Raw genomic sequence first — 25241 nt, forward strand, 5'->3', positions numbered from 1 at the left:
AGGTAGACGTTGTATGTTTAAAGGTAAACCAGCATTGGTACAGTTGCATATGCAAATTTTGCTAAAAGCATGGTTTGCTAATGGTTTCACTGCTAAAGGAACAAATAAAGTAGGTATCTAAAGAAATGTATATTGGTCGTTAACAGCTGCAAACAGATTAACAAGTGAAATTAATGTAACAAATATGATAGGATACAGTTCACTACTGTGAGAAATTGGCAACCAGTACAGACAGTATACTACCTCTTACCCTATGAGAGGAAGGGCTAAGCTACACCCACCTTCCAACTTGATATTTTATGGCCGGAATAGCCGGGGTGTTTGTACGGCGAATCCAAAAGCAGAAAAGGGAAAGACGGAACTGAATCAAACTGAACACGTACATGGGAAACATGAAACTGAGCAGTAGAAATAAAACTCTGTGACATGACTTGACGTGGAGACAACAGACAACCCAACAAAGAACAGAGGGAGATAGAGGACTTAAATACACAGAAGGGTAATGAAGGAAGCAGAAACAGCTGGGGAGACACACTGAACATGGAAACACTAGACCTTTTCAAATGAAAACAGGAAACATAGAGAGACACAGACATGACAACCAAACTTGACAATAGGACGTGGAACACACAGACATGAATTACATGACAGACTCGGGGAACAGAAAGGAACACAGGGAGAAGGACATGGGCAACGGATAAGGGAGACAAGAGGGAGAGGGAAACACAAGGGGAACCTGCATAGACAAGGAGCTCACACATGACAAACAGGAAAAGACTCATGAAGGCTAAGACATAGATGAAACATAGACTACAATACCACTCAACTAAACCCTAACTAAATAACAACACAAGTTTGCATTCATGCAGGTAACATAAGAAAATCAAAAATACAAAATAAACTCAAAACGTTGGGTCACAGACCCAGCCCCTGACAGGATAAGTGCTTAAAAAATGTATGGATGCACGGACGGATGGTTAAAATGGTTAACTATGACTTAGAATTGCTAAACACAAAATTATAACAAGGCCACCTCAGCTAAAAACATTAAAGTTGTTGTTGAGGGTTTGGGGTTCTGGCTGAAGGGACCTTAAGATAAAAGACAGTTGGTAATCATCTCTCAATATTTTGATTATCACTGGTTACATAAACTACAAAGTAGTAAGTTACTGGGTTACAGTAGTAGAAAGTATATAAAAAACATTACTCTTGCTAGTTTTCAGATGTGCTTATTTCATCAAATTACTGCTCTATCATGTCTTACCTTTATGTGGCAAATGTGATCAACAGAACAGGATGGAGTTTTCCCCCCCAAAAAATGTATCTTCACAAGAAAAGAAAGTGAAGGATTGGAGAAGACATGAATTACGACAAATTACTGTCATCTTTGTGATGTGTTGCTTTGTATTTTTGAGATTTCCTTTGTCATATAGACTAATGAGCTCCATTTTTGAAGGATGCTCAAGTGAAGGGAAACAACTGACATGCCCAAGGGGCTGCACAGTACGCAGCACAGTTTGTTGTCTACCTTTTTAATATTCTCATTGTATTCCCTTGTGAAGTCCTATTGGCATAAATGAAAGCACATAAAAATAGCAAACAATTACTCAGTGTTGACTCCGATCCCTTCGTTGTGTGCAGTGTATTGTGGGTTTTTACATCAGATTTGATTAGGATCCTGAATATAATGATAAAGTTATGGTGTGTTCACTTTAGATGTGCCAAATCAATCCGTCTGTCAGACTCTATGTCGTCACTCTGGATGGCAGCGCTCTCACAACTGAACTGAAACCTCCTGACAGTTTTGAGAAAAGGTATGACTTAACCCGTTTATGGGACGTAACACTAAAATTTTGATGATTCGGGCTTGTTTTAGACACCATTTGCTTGTCTTCCCTAGTGAGTTTTACATTACCATGGTGAAGTGGGTGACAAAAGAGAGACTGAGCGTACGCTGGGTGAATCGAGCTCAAAACATGTCTATTCTTTCACTGTGTGATGTAACACAAGACATCTGTACAAAGGTTAGAAACCTAATTATCATCGATAATTCCTTAATCTTCAAAAACATAGTAAATATATACAGGTTTTATAACCTTATTTATCTTTTCAATTCAGAAACATGTGATGACATCGGACAAGTGGCTGGATCGTCAGGTGAGGACTTTAGTCAGTGACATCCTAAATAGTTTTTTTCTTCATTAATTTTTTTGTAAGAAATGCATTTAAGATACTACTTACTTTTAATTTAATGTTATGGGACACATATATTTTAATTCTATATATAGCTGATTATATATTATATATCTATACATATATCAGCTAACAATGCTTTGTATTTAGCTTGCAAAGATTAGAGGCATTTTCTCCACCCAGTAACGAGTGATAACCTCATTCATTTCCCTTAGATTGAGAGCCTCAGCAGAAAACTAACAGTTGCTCTTTCTGACCTGTAGCTGTGAACTAGTTTTTCTTAGCTTCTAGGTGGTTCTTTAAAATATGAAGTAGAGCTCTTTAGCATGCTCTGTAGCTGCTGACAGATAAGTATAATCATTACTTGTCACCCTATCAAATACTTCCACAATGTAAAGGTTGGGCTGTTATCTTGCTAGCTGACCTTGCTGACATCACTGTAGGAGTGGAGACATTCCACTTGTACAGAAACTAGATTTTCTGTTCCCCTCTTTTGTCACAACAAAAGTTAACCTTTTAACAGTGAGACATTGCTCATTTGAATAAACAGTAAAAGAAAGTAATAAATACCTGATCTTATTGCACTGCACTGATCTTACTTAGGACCTCCAAACTAGTGACTGCAGATGGCTGCTCCTCTCCAGGCCTGGTTCTGCTGAAGGTTTCTTCCTGTGAAAGGGAGTTTTTCCTTCCCACTGTTGCCAGAACACTTGTCCATAGGGCTTTATCTGATTCTTGGACTTTTCTCTGTATTACTGAAGGGTGTTTACCTTACAATATAAAGCTCCTTCAGGTAACTGTTGTTGTGAATTGGTGCTATATAAATAAATAAACAAAGTGAATGGAAATATGGCAGATCAATTGGGATGCAAAAATGATAAGGTGGCTATAATGACCGATTCTCTTATAATCATTTTTTGTAAGACGACAAAAAATGACAGCATTAGAAGGAAACCTTCTAATGCTGTCATTCTATTTGAAATTAAACTAATGAAAGTGAAATGATGCTCCAGTTATTTTCTTCGTAATGATATCATACATTTTTTGTTTATTTTTTTTCCTAGAGGGAGGAGCCAGTGTTTTCCAAGGACTGCACAACATTATTCATCACCATGCCCTTGAAGCACGGTGGCAGCGGGACATTCAACCATATCACTATGATCTCCAACCAAGTAAAACTTTTAATGAAATGAATACATTTACTCAGGTGTTTTCAGTTTCCAGTTAAAAGCTTTATGTTGGTGTGCTTGTTTATTTTTGTTCCCTTATCTGTCATGCCCACAGGAAAGGGCTTACAATTATTCATGCAGTTCATATGATTCCATTTTGAAGTCTCATCATTTTAAATTACATCCTAACTGCATTTCCTGAAACACCAGATACTAAAGAATACATTTACTTGAAAAAATTAAGCACAGTGTTTTATGGTAGTTCCACTGGAAGCAATGGATACTGTGTGCCAGATTAATGCATCTTCCTGCAGAGATAATAAGCAAAGTCTGAGATTGAATAAAAGGGTTAGGTAGTAACGTTAACACCTTTAGGTACACAGAGTGCAATAGAAGTCATGCTAACATAGTTTCTCTGTTTTGTTGTGTTCTTTCTTACTTTTCTCAGTCTGACAGTCAAGAAGTAAACATGCGGCACCTGACCTCAGGAAGCTGGGAAGTCTCTCAAATTCTGGCCTATGACGAGGGCACAAACTCTGTGTAAGCATAAGTTACTGACACTGTAAGATTTACACTATGATAATTCTTCGCAGCTGATTAAGTTTATGTCTTTCAGTTATTACCTGAGTACAGAGACAGGAGCTACTCAACATCACTTGTACAGGTACCTCAGCAATTACTCAGTTTTCGCATGAAGACACAATCACACATGAAGCAACTATATGATGTTGTGGAAATACCTTTAATTGGTTTCTTACTAAAACTTAGTTTACAAAATTCTAAGCAGATTAGTTAAGACACAGGCAATGACATCACCCACTGGTTTTTGAACTCTGTGATAAGACTTCATGATAACTTTCAGCAAACGTGAAGCCATTCTTTCTTTCATTAAAAGAAAAAACAAAACTGAAGCACAGTCTTGTTGGATCGGCCTTTGTACAATTAACCAAAAACTATTGCATCGGACACCAGGCAGGTTAAATCTAGTGGAAATCTTTTGGATGCCATGTTACCTATGCAAAACCAAAACTGGCATTTTTCACTGTGGCTTGCATATGGATTAAAGAAATAAAAGTCCACATGCTGAGGTGATAGCGCTAGACAACACCAAAGCACCTGCAAATATCCGGTCATCCAATAAGTATCAGCAATGCAATGGAGACAGGTCTGTAGATAGAGTACAGGTGATGAGTTTTGGTTATACTTCAAATTAAAGTCAGAATGGATCTTAGGTACTTTGAGTGCAGTATTATTGTTGGTGTCAACTAGGCTATTTTGTGTATTTCTGAAGAAAAAAAAAAGATTTCCTGGGATTTCTACCACAACAGTTAGGCCTAAAGGAGTTTAGTGAGCCTGCTGGCACAAATATACAGGGAGCAGAAGATCCAAAATAGGAATGTTGCGTCTATAAGAGGTTGAAGGAGAATGGCCAGACTCGTTGGAACTGACAGAAAAGCTACTAGGCTACAGAAGCCTTTGGATGTCATATTATTACCTGTTACTACTGTGATGAGCAAAAAAGCAGTTCAAACTGAACAACACATCCAAAGTTGAGGTTAAAGGCCTACAACAGCAAAAGATCATGTTATCTTTCACTCTTGTCAGCTACGAACAGAAATGTGAAGCTCAAGTGGACAGCTTTAGAGTGAAAACTGTAACCTGGTCTGATGATTTCTGCTGGACCGCAGATGGTGTGTCAGTATCAAACAGCATGAATCCATGAACCAAACATGATCGGTGTCAACAGTCCAGGCAGCATCAGAATAGTGATCCTTATAAAGTGTTTGGTGAATGCACAGATAGGAAAGTGTAGCTTTTTCATCCTCCGCATCAAACCAAAAATGATGCAACATTTTCTTTTATATTTTGGCACACAAATCTCCAAAATTCTAGTTGATTCACTGTTATGAAAGCATGGCAGTAGCACTAATCTAGCTTTGTGATGAATAGATTTTATTCTGCACTCTGGGGGTCCATAAACTATTGTAGAACAGGACAGAGCAGTGAGATAATGATTTATAAGCTAGTGAATAATATCAGTGTAAGAAACATGATGAAAATATGTCATTTCTCTTTGTGTGTAAGAATTTGATGTCATACATTAAAACAGTTGAATGAAAGTCCATTTCAAATTACCATGTCTTACTTTTCCTCATTTTATCTTTTGTCTGCAGCTAAATAGACTGATTACAACTCAGAAAATATAAATCATCTATACTAGACTTGTTTTGTTCTCACTCAGCTATATGTTGTTCTCTTTAAACAGGGTCTCCAGTGTGGATCCGTTTCATAAAGAATGCCTAACCTGCTCCCTTTTCAAATCAACATGCTCCTACCATGATGCTGTGCTCAGTCCCACCTATCAGCATGTTCTTCTCAACTGCAGAGGTATCGCATGTAGCAATAACACCATAACCAAGTGCTTTATATCAAGGTTACGATATCTGAGCAGCTGAATCTGTGTTACTTCTAGTTGCCATTTTGGCTCCAAAGTGGGGGAAAAATAAAGTTTAGTTTTCCTGAAATTTCTTTTATGCTCTTAGGGGGTAATGAAAAGAAAAGGTTTACAAAAAATGATATGATATGAAAGATGAAATAATGTGGATAGAGGCTTCAGTAAAGGCGAAGGTGACTGGACAGTCACAATGAGCACTACTATTAATGCATATTTCTCATTCCATAGGACATACACCTCATTATTTCACATTATGCGCACAAACCAAGAGCATGAAAAAAAAGCTACACTTCAACTTAACTAAAATATTGAGAGGTGGTTAAAGTGGGACAGAACTGTTCACAATGGCGTTCCAGCACCTTCAGTTAACAATATTACTGGTCAGTGACTTAATTTTTTTATATGTTGCAGACTGTCAGCATGGAGATACCTGATTTTTAATAAGAAAATAATGAAATCTAGGCTCAACAAGTATTGCAAATATCTTAGGGTGACCATATTTTGATTTCCAAAAAAGAGGACACTTAGCTCAGTCATGAAGAACTTGCTTAAAGAAACATATTAAACATATTTAAAAGAAGCCTTCTCTGTGCGGTTAATGAATTATGAAATAAAATATGTCATATAGGCTTTTACAAGTCAACAAGTGCAAAAAAAACCCCACTTAAAAACCTCTGGAATTAATAATGGTACAGAAATAATGCCTCATCTGCATAAGAAAAAATAACAGTACTGGGTCGCTATGAAGGCTTGATTGGGACAAAAAAATTGACCAGTGCATTTTGACTAGAGACCGGCCCACCAGGTATTATAGACAAAGCCATAAAGACTGTCTTGTTGGTATATGTATGATTTCTATACATTTTACATCAGATAAAAACTTTGGTTGTAAGATTCAGGAAATTATTTATTAAAAGCGAGACATTTTAAATGAGAAAAAGAAAGAAAAGTATTTCTTTGAGCCCCCCTTTCCCTGTTAATGCCCTACCTGGCCCCCCTGGCAAAACTTTGCTAGACCCGTCCCTCCACAGTTACCAGCTGTCAGCTACATAGAAAAGGATCCTGGTGTTATTTGCCTCTCAGAAACAGTTAATAACTTCCCTTCAACTCATTCGTGTCACCTTAAAGGTAACCCTGTTTCTCCATCACCTGTTCAGCTCTGATGATTCATTAAGGACATCTCCTGGTTTCATCTTCATGTTTCCTTCTCACCACTTATCCAAACTGATATCATATCACTATCAGTAACATTATAGCACCGGCCCAGCTGTATAGAAACTCTGTCGTGCTAGCTAGTACGCAGTACGAGTTATTGTAACTGACTATAAAAAGTCAGCACAACGAAAATAAACTCCACCTAAACTTGGTTTATATCTGACCCAGATAGACTGCAGGTCATAACTTCTTACCTGAAGTTTAGTTCACCCGACACTCGGCCGCCTCGAGTCTCTCCTCCTCCTGTCTCCCCTTTCCCTCATCCGTCTGCTGGCCTCTGTGGAAGCTACGACATAGACACCACCAAACAACCGAGTTATTTTTACACATCTGCAAACATCTGGCCAATCCACCACCTTTCATTGTTTATACCGTTACAAAAACAACAACAACAACAAAACCATTGGCCCGTAAAAAAAAAAAATCACCATCAGCAAATGCCCGGTATGCCCGATGGCCAGTCCAGCTATGGTCGGTAGGAGGGAAATTTCTTTTGCAGTTCGTCTGAAAAGATGCACTTGCGCTTTGGAGTCTTTTAAACATCATTAGGCACGTTGATGCGCGCTGTTAGTCCCGTCTGTGAGCGCAGAACAAGCGCCCACAAAACAGCAGTTCGGGGATGACGTCTCACACATGGGTCCTCTGTCGGAATATAGGAAAAGGAAATTTTTATCAATCTCGAAAATCCCCCCAGACGCCCCGGACAGAACGTGAAAAGTGGACATGTCCGGGGAAAAGAAGACAGTTGGTCACCCTAAAATATCTACCAATTCTTACATTTCTCTAGCAAAAACTTCTCATGACAATCTGTGCAGTCTAAGTAGCTTGGAAAGGAAGTGACTGGACGGGACTGAAGCAAGATGTGAGTGGGGGTTGAGGCACTTGGGAATGGATCTCAGAAACGCATTGTAGGTGGCAGACACTTGGTGTCTTAAGCCATACCCTCTATCCAAAGATCATTGTTCATAGTGGACATGGGTTCTTACACTTCTCTTTCAAACCATCTGTCTTCTCAGTCCAAAATGTGAACATTGGGATCTTTGAAAAAAGTGACCTTTATCCTTTAGATGCACATGAACAGCTGAGTCTTATCCTGTCAAGGTGGCTTTTCTATGTTGTGCCATGTATTTATGGAGTGGATGTTAGGTTTCTCCCATGTAGAGGTCTGAGCACTCCCCACTGCACTTCACAGCATACACTATGTGGCTTAGCTTGTGTTTGGGACCTTTGTCCTTGGGATGAAGCAGCTTTTGTCTTAACCTCCACTAAGGTTTAAATACCTGGGACTCTCTCTCTAGTTTAAGAACTGAAGAGGCTTCTCGAATGAGAGGGGAAACATCTTCAACTTAAAGAAGTCCAGGGGAAACTTAAAGAAGCCCAGTATCTCAAGCTCCTTAGGAAACACTGATCTGAATGACGGAGAATCTGTACAGAGACAAGCTATGCAGTTTGTCACAAAATGTGTCTGCTAGCGAAATGTGTGAAGCAGGCTGTGATGTTTATGGGCAATGTTACTGTGTATGTCAAGGGTAGCAGAAATTTATATTTAAGGTAATGATGCTAGTTAGATGCACCAAATTCTACCTTTAACACTAGCATCCCCAGGCTTCTACCTTTCTACCTATAAAACCCGGAGAGCAGTCAAATGGTGGAAGTGGAAGCTAAATTGGCTAGTCATTCATATGTATATTAGGCTGTTAAGTAGGAATTCTGGAGGGAGGGGAGTGGGGGTGAGTGATTGAGGGGGTGGGGGAGCTGCTAAAAGCGGTGAGCTTCCTTTTGTGTTTCATCTTGATGCATTCTCAATCATCCAGGGAAACAAATCTCCAAAAGTCACCAACTTGGAGTGTTTCAGTTTGCCATCTTGGGGAGAAATCAACACACATGGGTGTATGTCCTTTGTTGCTGACATTTATTGATAAAAACAGTACAAAAAACCAACCATTTGTACACATATTTACAAATAATTCAACATTGTCAGCAATCACTCACAATCCTGGCACTGCCATGGTACCTGTAGTCTGCATTTACCACATGTGTATCTTTTGCAGTGAACACATCGCACAGTGGCCTGATTTTTCTTGCATTTGTGTTTGACCTGACACGTGGCTCTTTTTCCAGGGCTAGGTGTGGAGGGTTCTGCCCGAAGCAACTGATCTTTTCTTGCCTTCTTCGCAGCTACATGAGAGTGAGCCAACTCTGTTGCAAGCGCCACCAGGAAGTCCACCCGTCTTTCCTTCGTCCCGGTGCATGCTTGATACAGCACATGTGCATTCAGTGCTGCCATGTCAATCATGTTATAAAACACGGCGACTGGCCAGCGCCGTGTTCCTTTGCGGACAGTGTACTCCCGAACCATCTGGTCCATCACATCCACGCCACACTTTGTTTTGTTGTAAAGGGTGACAGTGTTTGGCTTCCTTTTGGTGGTGTTATCAGTCTGAACCACGCTGTGCATGCTGCTAAGAATATAGACTGTCTTCTTCCGTTTGGCTGCATACGCCGTCAGCGTGGCAGCAGAGGTTGAAAACACCTAAGAAATAAGATAAATTGTTATTTTCATAGCCCTTTTACACACAATGAAACACATAAACATAGAACCACAAAAGACCTGCAACATACCTGAGTGGTGAATACATTGCGATCTGTCTGTCTAGTGGATTGAGGAATTTCCCTGCGAATCCTGTTGACTGTGCCGAGGATGGTGGTTTTCCGTATAAGAAGTTTTTGTGCCAGTGAAAGCGATGTGAAAAAATTGTCCGTGGTAACATTTCTGCCCTTGTCTAGGAATGGTTCCATCAGCCTCATTACTACATTTTCAGAAAGTCTCTCCCCAGTGGGACGACTGGGGTCCTTGCCAAGATATGGGAAGACATTGCAAATGTACTTGGATTTTAGGTCGCAAGCCACCCAAAACTTGATCCCAAACTTGTCCGGTTTACTTGCAATATACTGCAGGAAACAGCACCGAGTCTTTGATGGGAAAAGCTGTTCATCAATGGTGATATGTAGACCAGGGTTGTAGCACGTGATGCAGTTGGTGACAAATGATCCCCACACACTGGAAATTGCAGCAAACTTGTCAGTCTTTGCTCGATCACAGCGGGTGGACTTGTCATCAAAGCGTAGGTGTTGCATGATGTTTTGGAAGCGGTTTCGTGCCATAATTCCAATTATCTGTGGGTTTCCCAGGTTTGCTGACCAGCAGTCATTTAGAGATGGAACCCTGGTAACCCCCCGCAAGATGACAATTGCAATAAATGCCATTAGTTCAGGGAGGTCCATGAACCAATGAACATGCTCCATGCACCACTCAGCAGGCCATTTGTAAATATGTGTACAAATGGTTGGTTTTTTGTACTGTTTTTATCAATAAATCTCAGCAACAAAGGACATACACCCATGTGTGTTGATTTCTCCCTAAGATGGCAAACTGAAACACTCCAAGTTGGTGACTTTTGGAGATTTGTTTCCCTGGATGATTGAGAATGCATCAAGATGAAACACAAAAGGAAGCTCACCGCTTTTAGCAGCTCCCCCACCCCCTCAATCACTCACCCCCACTCCCCTCCCTCCAGAATTCCTAGGTAACGACCTAATATACATATGAATGACTCCAGCATTTGACTGACTGCTCTCCGGCTTTTAAAGGTAGAAACGCAAAATGATGACTCCGCGGGGGTCTAAGGTAGAAAACCAAAATGACTGCTCTCCGGGGGTTTTAATACTAGCTTTATGATGTCATAAAGACATCATAAATGCTTATATCCTCAGAGAGCAGTGAATTTTGGAGTAGAAGCACAGGTCAACCTGTGCACAAAGAAATCTACTGGAGTTTAACAAATTATTATGTTACTAAGTATATATCTAAATATTTATTTTCCCCATGCTGCTCTGCTACACCTCATCTTAGGGTTCCCCAACCTGCCAAATCCTACTTTAATCCCTGGTCATGAGGCTCTATGGATGCATCTGACAACCAGCGTGATTGGCTCACATCTTTCCATTTTGGACCATTGGTTGGATTTTCTAAGGCAGATGCAGGACATCTGTCATCGTTGCATTGCATCTTTAGAATTCTCCCATAGATTTTTGCTCAGCACTAATTGAATGGTTTGTCACTCTACTATACCATTTCTGGAGGGAGTCCATGGAGAAGACAAATAAACCAGTTTCCTGACCAAAGTTATGTTTGATTGAGTGTTCAGTGCACAATCTCTTGTGATAACCTAAATTATGTTTGAATTATCCTTAAGATAATTAAGTTATTATCATGGACTGGGGCAGAGAGCGGACCCAGATGCAGGAGTCAGCAGACAAATTAAACTTAAAATCACAGCTTTTGTCTCACTGTTAAAGAAGGCAAAGAAAACAAAAGAAAAAACAAATATGGAGCTGCAGGGTAGGAAGTACAAGCCAAACCAGACTGACAGAGACTACGCACAACATGAGGAAGGATGTGACAAAGAACAAAGGGAGACAGCCAATATGTACACAGAAAGATATTAGGCAGAGTGGACACACCTGGAAGTGCAGCTGAACAAAATCTAAGTGACAAGTTGGGTACAGGGGCAAGAGTGGGAAGACATAAGGTAAATAAACATGGAGACATAACTGACTTCCAGAGATACAGAAATAAGACTAGGACAGACTAGACACCAAAAGGAACTAGCAAAAATCCAACTAGACACCAAGAACTAGAAACAGAGATAACAAAACTCATTAGGTTCACAATGCTGGGTCAAAGACCCAGGGACCATGACAGTTATAGGAGTAAAAGAAAATGCCATTGAGGCCTATTTTTATATCTATATCTCATTTGCTATTCTATCATTCTTTCTAGTGTTCACTTTCTTCTTTCTTTCCAATGTCCTTCTAAGGAAAATACAACATTGAGAATAAAACACAGAACTAACTAATATTTAAACATTTCTACAGGACCTGGAATACCCCAAACAACTCTCCACAAACTACATGATATGAACAGTAAGTTTTCCTGCACAGATACACTTAAACAAATCTACTATTTAGACTTTCACTCATTACATTTATATGGGAGCCCAGATTGATTTTTTCCACTGTCAGTACACTTTGCCTGTCTGAAAAGTGCATTAATTGGTCAGCACACGTTTGCAGATTAAGTCTGTGAGACTAAGTCATTAAATCATCATTCAGCAGGTTTACGTAATCCTATAAAATGGGCATGAAGATGCAATTAGGTGAAGCATTAAGTGCTTGAAATTTTGTTGAGTATATATCAGAGGCACTCAGAACAGCCTCTGGGGAATGATCAACTTCTTCCGCTACTACAGACTTCCAGATTGAGAGTTGGTATTATCATTTCACATTTTTATGTAGTGGAACATTTGTCCAAAGTGCACTGTTCAAAGTGCACAGAAATTAATACAACTTGTTAAATTACTTGGACCTCAAAGTGTGAATGAATCATGTATTCAGGACAATCACTCCAACTGTCATTGTGATGTCATAGCTTTGCAACTTCGAAAAAGACTCAGTACTAAGCAGAATCTTAGAAACTGTAGAAAATTTATGTCAAACAGATTTATCTAAAGTGAGTGTGTCATGAAATGATGTAGATATGCCATGAAAAGAAGTTGTTTTGTATCCTCAGATCCTTAGTATTTTTATATAACTTCTAAAAGCCTTTTTACTTTACGTTTTTACCAGATAGCATGACAGCAAACTTCAACTACTGACTCAAATACGAACACAGGCAGATTAAGAAATATTCAATAATGTATGCTGACAGTAGAAAGTTCTACATGAAACTGGCAGGATCAATTCAAGAAGCAATAAAAAAAAAGAGAATCATCTTTTTCCAAGACGTCACAGCTCTAAGACATCACAACAACACGATTGGTCAGTTGCATGTGTGGGGACAACAACCATATGTTACTTAAGAGTGCAGAATCTGGAATAAAGATGAAATAAAGGTTATTGTAATGTTTAAAACTGTAATTTTGACAGACAGACTCAAGGATTGTCTGTCTGCTGATATTATGTCAAAAATTATTCTTTACTAAGCTGACAGAGTGGTCACAATTAGATGTCAGGAAAGAAAATGTGTTTGTTTCAGTGTATTTAGAAACACTGTAAGATTAGATAAACAACAACATTCTTCATCTAAACACATGAAAGGAACAGGAGGACATATTGTTGATTTTCTTGTTCTTGGTATAATTATAAGTGTCAATAAGATTTTAAATGAGGTACTCTTGACGTGTTCAGTTTCTTTTTCCTAGTAATTAGCAGACACACACAAGCTTTCTTTAATAGATGTTATATTTGTTGCTTTCTTGTAAGTAATAGTAATTCTTCTTGTGCTGTCATCCAGCAGAGCACAAGATTCTGGAAAATAACAGAGAATTAAAAAATGCACTGATAAACAGGACAATACCCAAGTGGGAAAGAAGAACTGTACAAATCAACAACTTTGGTAAGAAACTTTATTCCTCTCTAATGATGTGCAAAAGTTGTGATTTGTAATAACGATTTGTTCAGATTAATCTTTGAGCTTTTGTTTGGTTTTTCATTGTCTGTGTATGCATGAGTAGACATTTCTTATCACCACTCCACTCTAACATTTTCTCCCATGATGATTAATGAGTAATAACAACACTTGGAAAAACAAATTTCTTCTTCTGCTCCATCCAAGTTCAGGAAACTCAGTTGTCTGACACTGAAGAGGTAGGGTAACTGTAACTTGTTTCCTTAACAGCATGTAAAGCAATAACTGAGATAGTTTCCAGCAAATTACATCCCCATGAGCTCAGTAGTTAAGATCTTTTTAGGATAAACATACCAGAGTGAACAGGTGCAGAGCTTTGTTTGGTGATTATGAAACAGCCCTGAAATCATAAGCACAGCCCTATATTGTATCAATTAGAAGGGACGGCTCACCATATGGCTCCCTCTCTCTAGTCTGTGTTCACTATTAGAGGCAACATGATACATATTTAAGGACTTCTGAGCGGAGTCAGATGGGAATCCTGTCATCGTAAAAAAGCTAAACAGAAATAAAATCACAGGCTTACTTTTCACATAAACCGCTTCTTCTTTCTCAGGGATGAGAGAATAAGGAAGAATGGGAACAGAAAATCTGAATACCTTATCAAAAATAAACACAATGTAAATTTGCATAAAAAATATTTTCTGTCTCATGTGCTGTCATACAAATGATATTACCTAAAATATAACTGCACCAGAATTTGAAAACGTATTATATTACTTGTGTCTCCCATCACAAATTACCATCTTATTTAAGTGAATAGGTTTGTGTACTCTAGTGAGCTATGTTCATGGCGGCAATTTGCCCATGCTAGAGTCTTCCAAGGCAAATTGTTTGTAAGTGAAGAGCCAAACTAAGTGTAATCCGGTTGTTCAGTGATGACGCGACGAATCCTACTTCCGGGCCTAAAGTAGTCTGCGTTTAATATGGCTTTTGTGTTGTTAACATGTTTAATGTTATGTATTTTCTTCTATTTGATCTCAAAAAGCTCCTAAAACAGTCAGTGATCACTGTTGACCTCCCTCGGCTTTTATTACCGCTAATCATTTATTTAAGCTCAGTTTTTAAAACCTTAGGATGTAACTACAGCCCAGCCCATGCAGCAGTATATGAATGACTAACCTCGTATTGTGGATGGATTATCTCAGTTGTTCTCCTGGCTGAAGTTTGGTCCTTTTACAGTATCCTGCCATGCGATTACATTTGTTCCTGACCACCGAGAACACTCACGTTAACTTTTATCGAGTGGAAAAAAAGTTAGCTTGTTTATATTATGCTAACATAGCTGTGTCGCTAGCGGTCACGTAGCACATCATTATATACCAGCTAGCCCAACTTCAGTAACCCTACAAACGTCACTGCTTTTTAGTTTTCTGTCTTCATTTATGCTGGAAGTGATAACAGAGCTGTGCGTTTTAATTTGTTTCCAAAATCCCGCAGTCAGGACATGCTATATTGTATTTAGATAGAAGCTAGCGAGCTAATTCCCTGCTAACTTCTAACTCCGTTAAATGTCATAAATTCCGTTTTCATGGATGCCTGGATGTTAAACTCAATTGTTACACCTGGTAGAGCAGAACGCTGATCATTTTATTAAAGATGAAAGACTTTAGACAGCTTTTCAACTCTCAGTAATGCCATAGTGATCGTTTGATATATGGACCTGCAGCGGAGTTTAGGTCCAGACACTGATAGTGACGTCAAACTGAACAACCGGATTCAGGAAGAGGTATGGTAAAGGATTGGGGGCCCCACAATGGAGCCAGTCCCAGGGGAGGAGCTCAAGCTGGTGGTTGGGCCTTAGCCCATGGGGCCAGGCTCAGCCCATATGAGCCACAAGGGCCAGCCTTCTTGTGGCCCTACTACCTGAAGGAGGTGCCAGAATGCTGTACAATACTTCCCACCCACAATGTATATATACTGTATATAGTGGAAGTTGAACTGATGGCATAGCTTCCCACTGGAAGGAATAGTTCTAGGATCTCCTCAAGCCCACCAATATGCCTGTCTGTAGTGGAGCCAGTCTGAGGGTGATTGTTCTCCACTTCAAGAATTTGAGTGAGGTGAGGTAGTTTGGAAATCAGACAGGGATGTCTCTTCGATCCCTCCAAGGTCAGGTGTTCCACACATGCTCCAATGTGAGGAGGCCTGAAATGCTTGGAATTTTTTGGCTTGGGAATTCTATTGATGAATGGATGGATAACTGGCCTGCAAAGTGGCAAAAGAAGAATTTATTCGTTATTTACATAAAAGTTCCGATTCTTATGAGTATTTTTGGCAATTCCTTGCCATCAAAATATTCCTAAGTCTCTATTTTTGTGATTGTCTTCTACAAATGTTAACTAAAATGTTCACCATCAGAGGACAATGTATTACCAGACTATCTTAGTTAGACTTGTAGTCAAGACCGCCTAAACCAAGACAATACCAAGACCAGAGGGTTTCGAGACCAAGACAAGACCAATACTAAGACCTAGACAGACCGAGTCAAGACGAAGACCGAGACCGAGACAAGACCAATACTAAGACCTAGACACACCGAGTCAAGACGAAGGCCGAGACAAAAAAAAAGTCTTTAAACTTCAGCCAGATGCTGCTTCGTTTATGGGTGTCGGGCATATTTATGTGTTTTTGCGATGCACTCACACAGCCTTCCTCACCGCTGTCTACTGTCTCACTGACTTACAGAGAGCACAGACGCACGCTCCACTTGACTGTCGCGTCTCTCACCCTCTCTGTTTTTCACATAATGATATTATCCTATATCCTCGCATGTGATTGGCCACAATATGGAGGGATTGGAGCATAGCTGAGCCACTGTGTGAGAGCTGAGCAGCGAAAGGAAATTAAGTGAGGAGCCGGCTCTCGTTCAATGGGAGTTGACTCTTCTGATTCACTACAAAGCACTCTCTAAGCACGGCTCTTAGAGCTGATGTTTTTGCGCATGACACATTATCGAACGTTACGTTGTGTGTCATGGATACTGTTGACTCCAAATCTCCCAACCACTATGTCGATCTGAGGCAAGTCCAAGACAAGACCGAGGGATCCGAGACCAAGACAAGAACAAGACAAGACCAAGACCACGTAAATGTGGTCTCAAGACCGGTCTCGAGACATCCAACTCTAATCTTAGTGTAGTTGCCCAATTGTGCAGTAGGAACAAAAAAAGTGTACTGTTTTGCCTGAAACTTGTCAAACATGTTAACAGTGTCTGTCAAATTAGAGAATTAGTGATGGATGATACATGACTCGCATCAGTAGCGTTTTTGATACGGGCGACACGGTCGGTTGCCCGGGGCGGCATCGTGGTGGGGGGCGGCATCACGGGCATCGGCAAAAAAAAATAATTTTGCTCGTACTCATGGTGCCCCGACGTCAGCCAGCACATTTTGTGAATGGCATAGGCACCGATCGGCTTTCTATCGCACATTTGCTGGGAGTAAGGGCGCCCTCCATTTGCGAGGTACTTACAGCACAGGGGGGAGAGGGCGGGGCGGCGGGGGATTCACTGACTGGCTGGAGCAGCATCTAATAACCAACTCGCAAAATAAAACAAAATAAAAACAAACCAACAAACACAAAAACACCAGACATTATGACACAGAGTTATAATTTGCACCAATGTTTTTTCGAAATTCTGTATGCGAAAAGTGAGCGCGAGAGAGTAAAAACATACATGATTTACTCATGAAAGTGGCCACTTTCTCATTACTTTCATATATTTTTTTAGTAAGTATACAAAACATACAAGTTTCATTATATAATTTTTCAAGGGATCTTATATGTGCTTTTCATACAAGTTTCATACAAGACAGATAAAAACTTTATAAGATTTATATATATCTTTTCCATATGGGCACATTCACACACTACATAGAAATACACCCTAGACAAAGCGAATCTGTGAACTAACGTATAGGTCTATTAGGTTATGTTGTGGTGATTGCTTCAGGATACATGACCTGCCATTGGATAATGGCAGGTCATGTATCCTGAAACAATCAGAATCATGTATCCTGAAACAATCAGAATCATGTATCCTGAAACAATCAGAATCATAATCAGAATACTTTATTAATCCCTAAGGAAATGATGTGGGTTACAGTTGCTCCAAGAAGAAATGGTAAAAATAGCAACAGTAACAGACTAAACTCCAAACAATCCATTATATTACAGATTTTACACAATTAAGAAATAGCACTAATATATGCAGATCACTCAATTATAGATAGAGGGAGTGTTCACCCGGGGCGCCAAACAGGCTGGGACCGCCACTGACTCTCATCACAAAACGGCAAGCATTACCAAATAACAGCTTTTGTCCTCCTAAATTGGGAAGAAATGTGATGTATTTAGCTTCTTACTCAGCATTGGCACTCAATCATTTACACTCCAAGAGCTGTTTCCAAAAGTATTACTGAACTCCTGTTTTTCTTCTTTTGCTCTTGTTTTGTTTGCATCCTAGCATGGTTTATTCTATTGGTGCATTATTCTCTTGGTGATGGTGGTGATAAGGGTCAATTATCAGGTGTTTTAGCTGTTGCTTGCTGTCCAATTAATAAGTATAGGTGCCTTCTCTGCCTCCCCGTCATATTTTATCTTCCTCTGATGTTCAATTTAGGATACTACAATGAAGAGCTACACCATCTTGCTTGGGCTGGTTCCTTCTTCCTTCCTTCTGTTTACATATATGTGTAAAATCCATAATAAATATGTCCCCAGACTCGGAACATAATTAGGAAATAAGGGTGATTACAGGAGACCCCTTGTACCCTGCCCACCACCTATTTGACCCACTGCCCTCTGGTTGGCACCTCAGGTCATTCAGTCCCCACACCTCAGGTTTTATAAACAGCTTCTTTCCCTGGGCCATTCGGACTGGTAACAAACACTACCACCCCCACACACTACACCTGCCCACCCACTCTACTAATCTGAGCCATGGTCTGAGTAACCCTGATCACTCAGGCCATTCACACACAGACTCTATTCAAACCAAGTCCTTTGCACTATTTACAAGCACTTTATTCTCCAGTGTGTGCATTTTGTCTTGTTTTACATATCTTCCTTTAGTTTGTATATTTTTCTGCTGTTTGTTATTTATTCCTGCTGTCTTGGCGCTTATATTTTATTTCTGATCGGTTGGCATGGAGCACCCACAATTTTGTTGTACATGTACAATACCAATAAAAGACTATTCTATTCTATTTTAATCTATTGTATTCTATTTATCAAATTAAACTTTGATGACCTCATCACACATTATGATATTATATAGAAAAAAGAGAAAACTTCCATGCACTGTCCACTTAGGTGACTCAAGTCACGCGGTCTTTGATTGTCAACTGAATTAAATGGTACCATTTAAAGGATGTACTAAAGCTAAAATGAATGTAAATCTTTTCAAATACCAGCTTTGTGCTACCTGCCTTGACCTCTAAAGTCTCAGTTCTTCTCCCATTTCTTTTATTAACCAAAAAATGATGTGTTGACCTTGCAGCGCACAGAGCTTTGATGTAGTCTGAGGGATAGATGTACATGCATTGCATATAAAAATTTATTCTGAATCTTCACCAAAATCTCCTCTGGACTGAATGCTGAACACTGATTTATTTTGCAGCACTTCGCCTGGAGTTAATCGTCCCGATAGCTTTGGATGAAGCGAAGGAGTACCCACTTTTACTTGTCCTGTACGTAACTTTGTTTTAACAACTTTGAGAATGCCTCATTGTCGGCCTTACTGCTTCAGTTGAAGTGTTAAGAACTGTAGAGTGAGTTTATACAGTGACTACAGTGAAATCCCAACCTAAAGATAGGGACCGCCCTCCTCTCCAGAAGAGTATAAGAGTAATGTTTTAGAGGCCATTAGGTGTTTAAAACATAATGGTTGTTGTTATTATTTCTTCAATTTTTGTAGTTTATTTTGCATCCTTTCATGAAAACTTTGGCGCTCTAAACTCTTTTTGCCTTCCAAAGTGACAGCACCCCTGGTGGTCAGGCTGTGAGTGACCGTTTTTCCCTGAGCTGGGACTCTGTTCTGGTCAGTTCCAATGATGTCATTGTGGCCCATCTGGATGGGCGGGGCAGTGGCTGCCAGGGTCAGAGGATCTTACACGAGGTTTTCCAGAGACTGGGAACTGTTGACGTTCACGATCAGCTCACAGCACTCGAGTATGTATTGGTACAGATAATATTTACATACAAACTACGTACAAAATGACATTTAGTTAATGTTCTTTTAATTTTCAGGCATCTGGTAAAGCTGCCCTATATTGATGCCAACAGAGTTGGAGTTTATGGAAAGGTAACAGCCTCTTTAACTGAAATTAAAACACGCATAAAAATTAGCAATTTATTTATTTATTTAATTCTTTTTTCACAAAAACATTGTTTTCTATATTTTTTTAGGCATATGGAGGCTTCTTGTCCACACTCCTGGTCCTTTCCCACAGCTCTGTGTTAAGGTGTGGCATTGCTGTCACTCCTATAACAAACTGGAGATTGTATGGTAAGCTTATTCAAGACTTTACAATAATATTGTCACTAGTTATAGTTATGACTTACGAATACCACGTTAAATGAAAAATTCAAGTTATGAAGGCACTGAAGGGCAATATTTCTGCCCGTGTTTTGCCCATGTTACGAAATCCGCTGGCTGTGATTGGCTGAGCCCACAATGCCTACAATGCCCACAATGCCTTCCGAATCATGTGACAACCCCTTTGCTTTCGTACTCGCGCTTAGCTGTTTCACTTGAGTGTTGTTAGCTATTATTAGCCTATAGCCTATCGTTCACTCAAAAGGCGAGATGGGTGCTTCGACTTACGAAAATTTTCGACTTACGAAAGACCCTCGGGAACGAATTAATTTCGTAAGTCGGGGTTCCACTGAGCAGTAAGATTGGTTATTAATGGTCACCATTTGTCCACCATGAAGTGAAGAAGTAATATTAAATTAATCATGTGTTAATTAAAACAACAATGCCATGTCTGTTAACAGTTTTATTCTGGTTTTCGATAAAGGGTCTGCCTTCACTGAGAAATACTTTGGCTTTCCAGCAAGAGAGGACCACAAATACCAGGTACACTTGTATGTTAGTGGTGGGTTTTTGGGTTATTATGTTCCATATAACATGTTCATATCTAGCTAATAATTCTTATTTATGTCACAACTCTAATACTAAATACAAGAATACTGAATGCAGACGCTCACAGATTGATGACGGGATTTAAAACTTTCACATTAACAGCAAATACTTACAGGAAACACTTCAAAGGGGAGAGTTGTTTTTTTTTATCCCTTTAATTTTTTTTTCCTGTAAGTATTTGTGGTTCAAAAGTGAACAGATGGTGTAGAAGTTACCCAGGTAAGTGGAAGTGATAAATATGTAAAGGGACAAGACTAGGTTTAGTGGTAGGAAACCAAAGATGTTGCAGATGTGGCATAGTGTGAAAAAGCACTGAACAGTGCAAAAATGCACAGTTAGTAACTAACCACATGAAATTAACCCTCATGCAAGTTATCTGTCAGTGCCACAACAGAATTTCTGTAAATCTACTTCTATATTTGCAGCATACAGCCCTCCATCTCTTTCAGAGTTTTCATACAAACTTTCACTCTTTTTGCACTTTATTTTTTCCCCAGTTATGATCAGTTTCCAAGTTTTTGCCTCTGAGAAGAAAACCCATGCCATGAAGTTACCTCCACCACGATTCTGTGTATCAAAGTATTAATAGTTGATAACAACAGCTGATGGCACACGTTGTTCAGTTTTTGATTGATCAGATCATAGTATATTCTCATTTGTTTTTTAACTTTACATTTAGCAAACACTAAGCACTATCGTGCTGCACCTTTTTATTCAGAGTAGCTACATACAGACCTGGCTGGTATAGTACTGCTAAGGTGGTCATCATTCCTTAACCTCTTTCTGCAGAGAAGTTCTTCAAATCTTTATGTTTGGACACTAATAACTTCATTTATGAAAGCCCTCATTGTTTGATCATTCACTTTGGTTGGACTCCTGTCTCTCTGGACATTTCCGATGTTTCCAAACAGTCAGTGAGGTCACGATGCTCCCTAGAACACTTAAAGTTTCAGTTTCTGTGTTTCCCTTGATCTTTATCTCAGCACAGTGAGAAGTCTCCAGTGAGTTTCTTGTACTTGCAGGCTTTAGGTTAAGTCCTGCAGTGTATATAATTTATAATGTACAGTGTAAGTCATGGGATCGTAGAAAGGTGTGTCTGTTTTTATAAATTTTGCCTACTAGTTTTAATTTGTCAATCACAATCAAGTTTTCACCACAATTTGCAGCAGCAAAGGGATTACATACTTGCAAGCCATGCTTGCAAAACCTTCATTTTGTTGCCATAATTTAGTGAGTGCACACTGATTGTGGAGAATTTAAAAAATGTATTATCCCTGTGCCTTTTCTGAATTTTTGTTAAAAATAAATATGTGTTGATTTTTTTTTATTTTGTGCCGCTGTAGAATTCACTTCTTCTCCAGTAGTGGCTGAGGTTTATTTGTGTTGCTATTTTTATGTGCAGCCGTCAACTATATGTGTGTGTATATATATATATATATATATATATATATATATATATACTAGGGGTGGGGGAAAAAATCGATACTGTGTAGTATCGTGATATTTTGTTTGCAAATAATGTATCGATACAGGGACGGCAGAAATCGATATTTTGTTACAAAAAAGGATTTTGTGGAATGGAACATGCTCTGAGTTCAGAGCATGTTGATCCTTTTTCTGAGCAAGAATCCTGACATTCCTTCACTGTCCAAATGTGTTTAACTTTTTTTTGGGCAGCAATAAACATGACAGTTTACTTATTTTAATTTAAGACATGTTTTATATTAATTAAGTTTAAAACTTTTTTATTTAATGTAAAATTATATTTTGTTTTAATTTACTTTCAAATTCTTCTGTTGCTGAAGGGGCTGCATAGTTTTCATAAATTTCATAGTTCAGAATAGCTATAATTGTACCAGATGGTTGCAATCAGTTAAGTTGGACTAGACTGTAATACAAACCGTTCAGTTTGTCAACAATAAAACTGACTGAAATGAGAGACTGAGTGTGAGACTTTGATATTAGATAAAATAAATATTGATAAAGTTTACCTTTATGTACAGAATCTGAATATCGCAAAATATTTTAAAAAATTGCAATAATATCGTATCGTGCGTTAAGTATTGTGATAATATTGTATCGTGGGATGTATGGTGATTCCCACCTCTAATACACACACACACACACATACATATATATATGTATATATATATATATATATATATATATATATATATATATATATGTATATATCTTGCTGGTGACATTTTACAGAGCCACCATAGAGAGCATCCTAACGTACGGCATAACAACATGGTATGCAGGGTGCTCAGCTGCAGACAGGAAAGTACTGCAGAGGGTCATCAACACAGCCCAGAAGATCACTGGCTGCTCTCTGCCCAGCCTGGAGGTCACTGCAAACTCTCGGTACCTCAGCAGAGCTGGCAATATCATCAAGGACCACTCTCACCCCAGCAATCAACTGTTTGAACTATTACCGTCAGGCCGACGGTACAGGTCACATAAAACCAGGACAAACAGATTCAGGGATAGCTTCTTTCCCAGAGCTATCACCGTAGTAAATAAGCACAAAAACAATTGAACCTATTCCATACCGTCACTGTCATTATATTATGCTGCTATTCATACTGTCATTATATTAATGCTGCTATCCTGTATATATTGTACATACTATTGTTTGAGTACTTACGATTGTTTTTTTTGTACTTTTTATATTTTACATTTATATTTATTATTGAAACTTGCACCAAGGGAGTGGCACTCCAATTTCGTTGTACTCTGTACAATGACAATAAAGGCTATTCTATTCTATTCTATTCTATATGTATATATATGTATCTATATATAGTTGTCAGCCACCTCCTGTACATGGATGACATCAAGCTGTATGCCAAGAGTGAACGAGACATCGATTCACTGATCCACACTACCAGGCTATACAGCAATGACATTAGACTGTCGTTCGGACTGGAGAAGTATAGTCGGATGGTAACAAAGAGAGGGAAGGTAGTCAGAACTGAGGGGATTGAACTACCAGAAGGCAACATTGCAGACATAGAGGACAGTTACAAGTACCTGGGGATTCCGCAGGCGAATGGGAACCATGAAGAGGCCGCTAGAAAAGCTGCAACCACCAAGTACCTGCAGAGGGTCAGGCAAGTCCTGAGGAGTCAGCTGAATGGCAAGAACAAGATCCGGGCCATCAACACGTACGCCCTGCCCGTGATCAGGTACCCTGCTGGGGTAATAGGCTGGCCAAAGGAGGAGATAGAAGCCACTGACATAAAGACAAGAAAGCTCCTTACCATGCATGGAGGGTTTCACCCCAAGTCCAGCACCCTGAGGCTGTACTCTAAGCGGAAGGAAGGGGGCTGGGGACTGGTGAGTGTCAGCACCACAGTCCAGGATGAGACAACGAACATCCAAGAATACATTGGGAAGATGGCCCCAACTGACCGAGTGCTCAGTGAATACCTCAGGCAGCAGAAACCCAAGAAAGAGGAGGGAGACGAGGAACCATCATGGAAGGACAGGCCCCTGCACGGTATGTACCACCGGCAGATAGAGGAGGTGGCTGATACCCAGAAATCCTACCAGTGGCTGGACAAAGCTGGACTGAAAGACAGCACAGAGGCACTAATCATGGCAGCACAAGAACAAGCTCTGAGTACAAGATCCATAGAGGCTGGGGTCTATCACACCAGGCAAGACCCCAGGTGCAGGCTGTGTAAAGATGCCCCAGAGACAATTCAACACATAACAGCAGGGTGCAAGATGCTAGCAGGCAAGGCATACATGGAACGCCATAACCAAGTGGCCGGCATAGTGTACAGGAACATCTGTGCCGAGTATAACCTGGAAGTCCCGAGGTCAAAATGGGAGATGCCCCCAAGGGTGGTGGAGAATGACCAAGCTAAGATCCTGTGGGACTTCCAGATACAGACGGACAAAATGGTGGTGGCTAACCAACCGGACAAAATGGTGGTGGCTAACCAACCGGACATAGTGGTGGTAGACAAACAGAAGAAGACGGCCGTAGTGATCGATGTAGCGGTTCCGAATGACAGCAATATCAGGAAGAAGGAACACGAGAAGCTGGAGAAATACCAAGGGCTCAGAGAAGAGCTCGAGAGGATGTGGAGGGTGAAGGTAATGGTGGTCCCCGTGGTAATCGGAGCACTGGGTGTGGTGACTCCCAAGTTAGACGAGTGGCTCCAGCAGATCCCGGGAATAACATCGGAGATCTCTGTCCAGAAGAGCGCAGTCCTGGGAACAGCTAAGATACTGCGCAGGACCCTCAAGCTCCCAGGCGTCTGGTAGAGGACCCGAGCTTGAAGGATAAACCGCCCGCAGGGGCGTGCTGGGTGTTTTTGTTTATATATATATATATATATATATATATATATATATATATCATTGGCAATGTCTGAACCTTATAACAGTTAAAAGTCCTGGTAGTTTCAATCATCTTTCATTTTGCAGTTATTGAGGCCACTGTGCTTCCTAGATCACTCAAAGTTTTAGATATGTTTCTATGGCCGTGCTTTGGTCTATGCTTTGCCACAGTCC

At 39.8% G+C, this 25241-nt stretch overlaps 1 protein-coding gene across 1 annotated transcript in view; it reads left to right on the top strand.

Moving 5' to 3' along the window:
* Nucleotides 1-25241, top strand: part of LOC308410398 (inactive dipeptidyl peptidase 10-like) — a 146828-nt gene that overhangs the window by 115756 nt on the left and 5831 nt on the right. Inside the window, exons 10-23 of the mRNA XM_080903703.1 lie at nt 1717-1814; nt 1901-2024; nt 2119-2157; nt 3258-3365; nt 3811-3902; nt 3979-4026; nt 5629-5750; nt 11971-12018; nt 13388-13489; nt 19185-19254; nt 19541-19735; nt 19814-19868; nt 19973-20072; nt 20587-20645. Coding sequence (XP_080759829.1) covers nt 1717-1814; nt 1901-2024; nt 2119-2157; nt 3258-3365; nt 3811-3902; nt 3979-4026; nt 5629-5750; nt 11971-12018; nt 13388-13489; nt 19185-19254; nt 19541-19735; nt 19814-19868; nt 19973-20072; nt 20587-20645 — 1260 coding nt within the window. The remainder of the gene's footprint in view (nt 1-1716; nt 1815-1900; nt 2025-2118; nt 2158-3257; nt 3366-3810; nt 3903-3978; nt 4027-5628; nt 5751-11970; nt 12019-13387; nt 13490-19184; nt 19255-19540; nt 19736-19813; nt 19869-19972; nt 20073-20586; nt 20646-25241) is intronic.

This window comes from Rhamphochromis sp. 'chilingali' (genome assembly GCF_963969265.1).
Source record: "Rhamphochromis sp. 'chilingali' genome assembly, chromosome: 14".
In the NCBI taxonomy this organism is placed as follows: Eukaryota; Metazoa; Chordata; class Actinopteri; order Cichliformes; family Cichlidae; genus Rhamphochromis; species Rhamphochromis sp. 'chilingali'.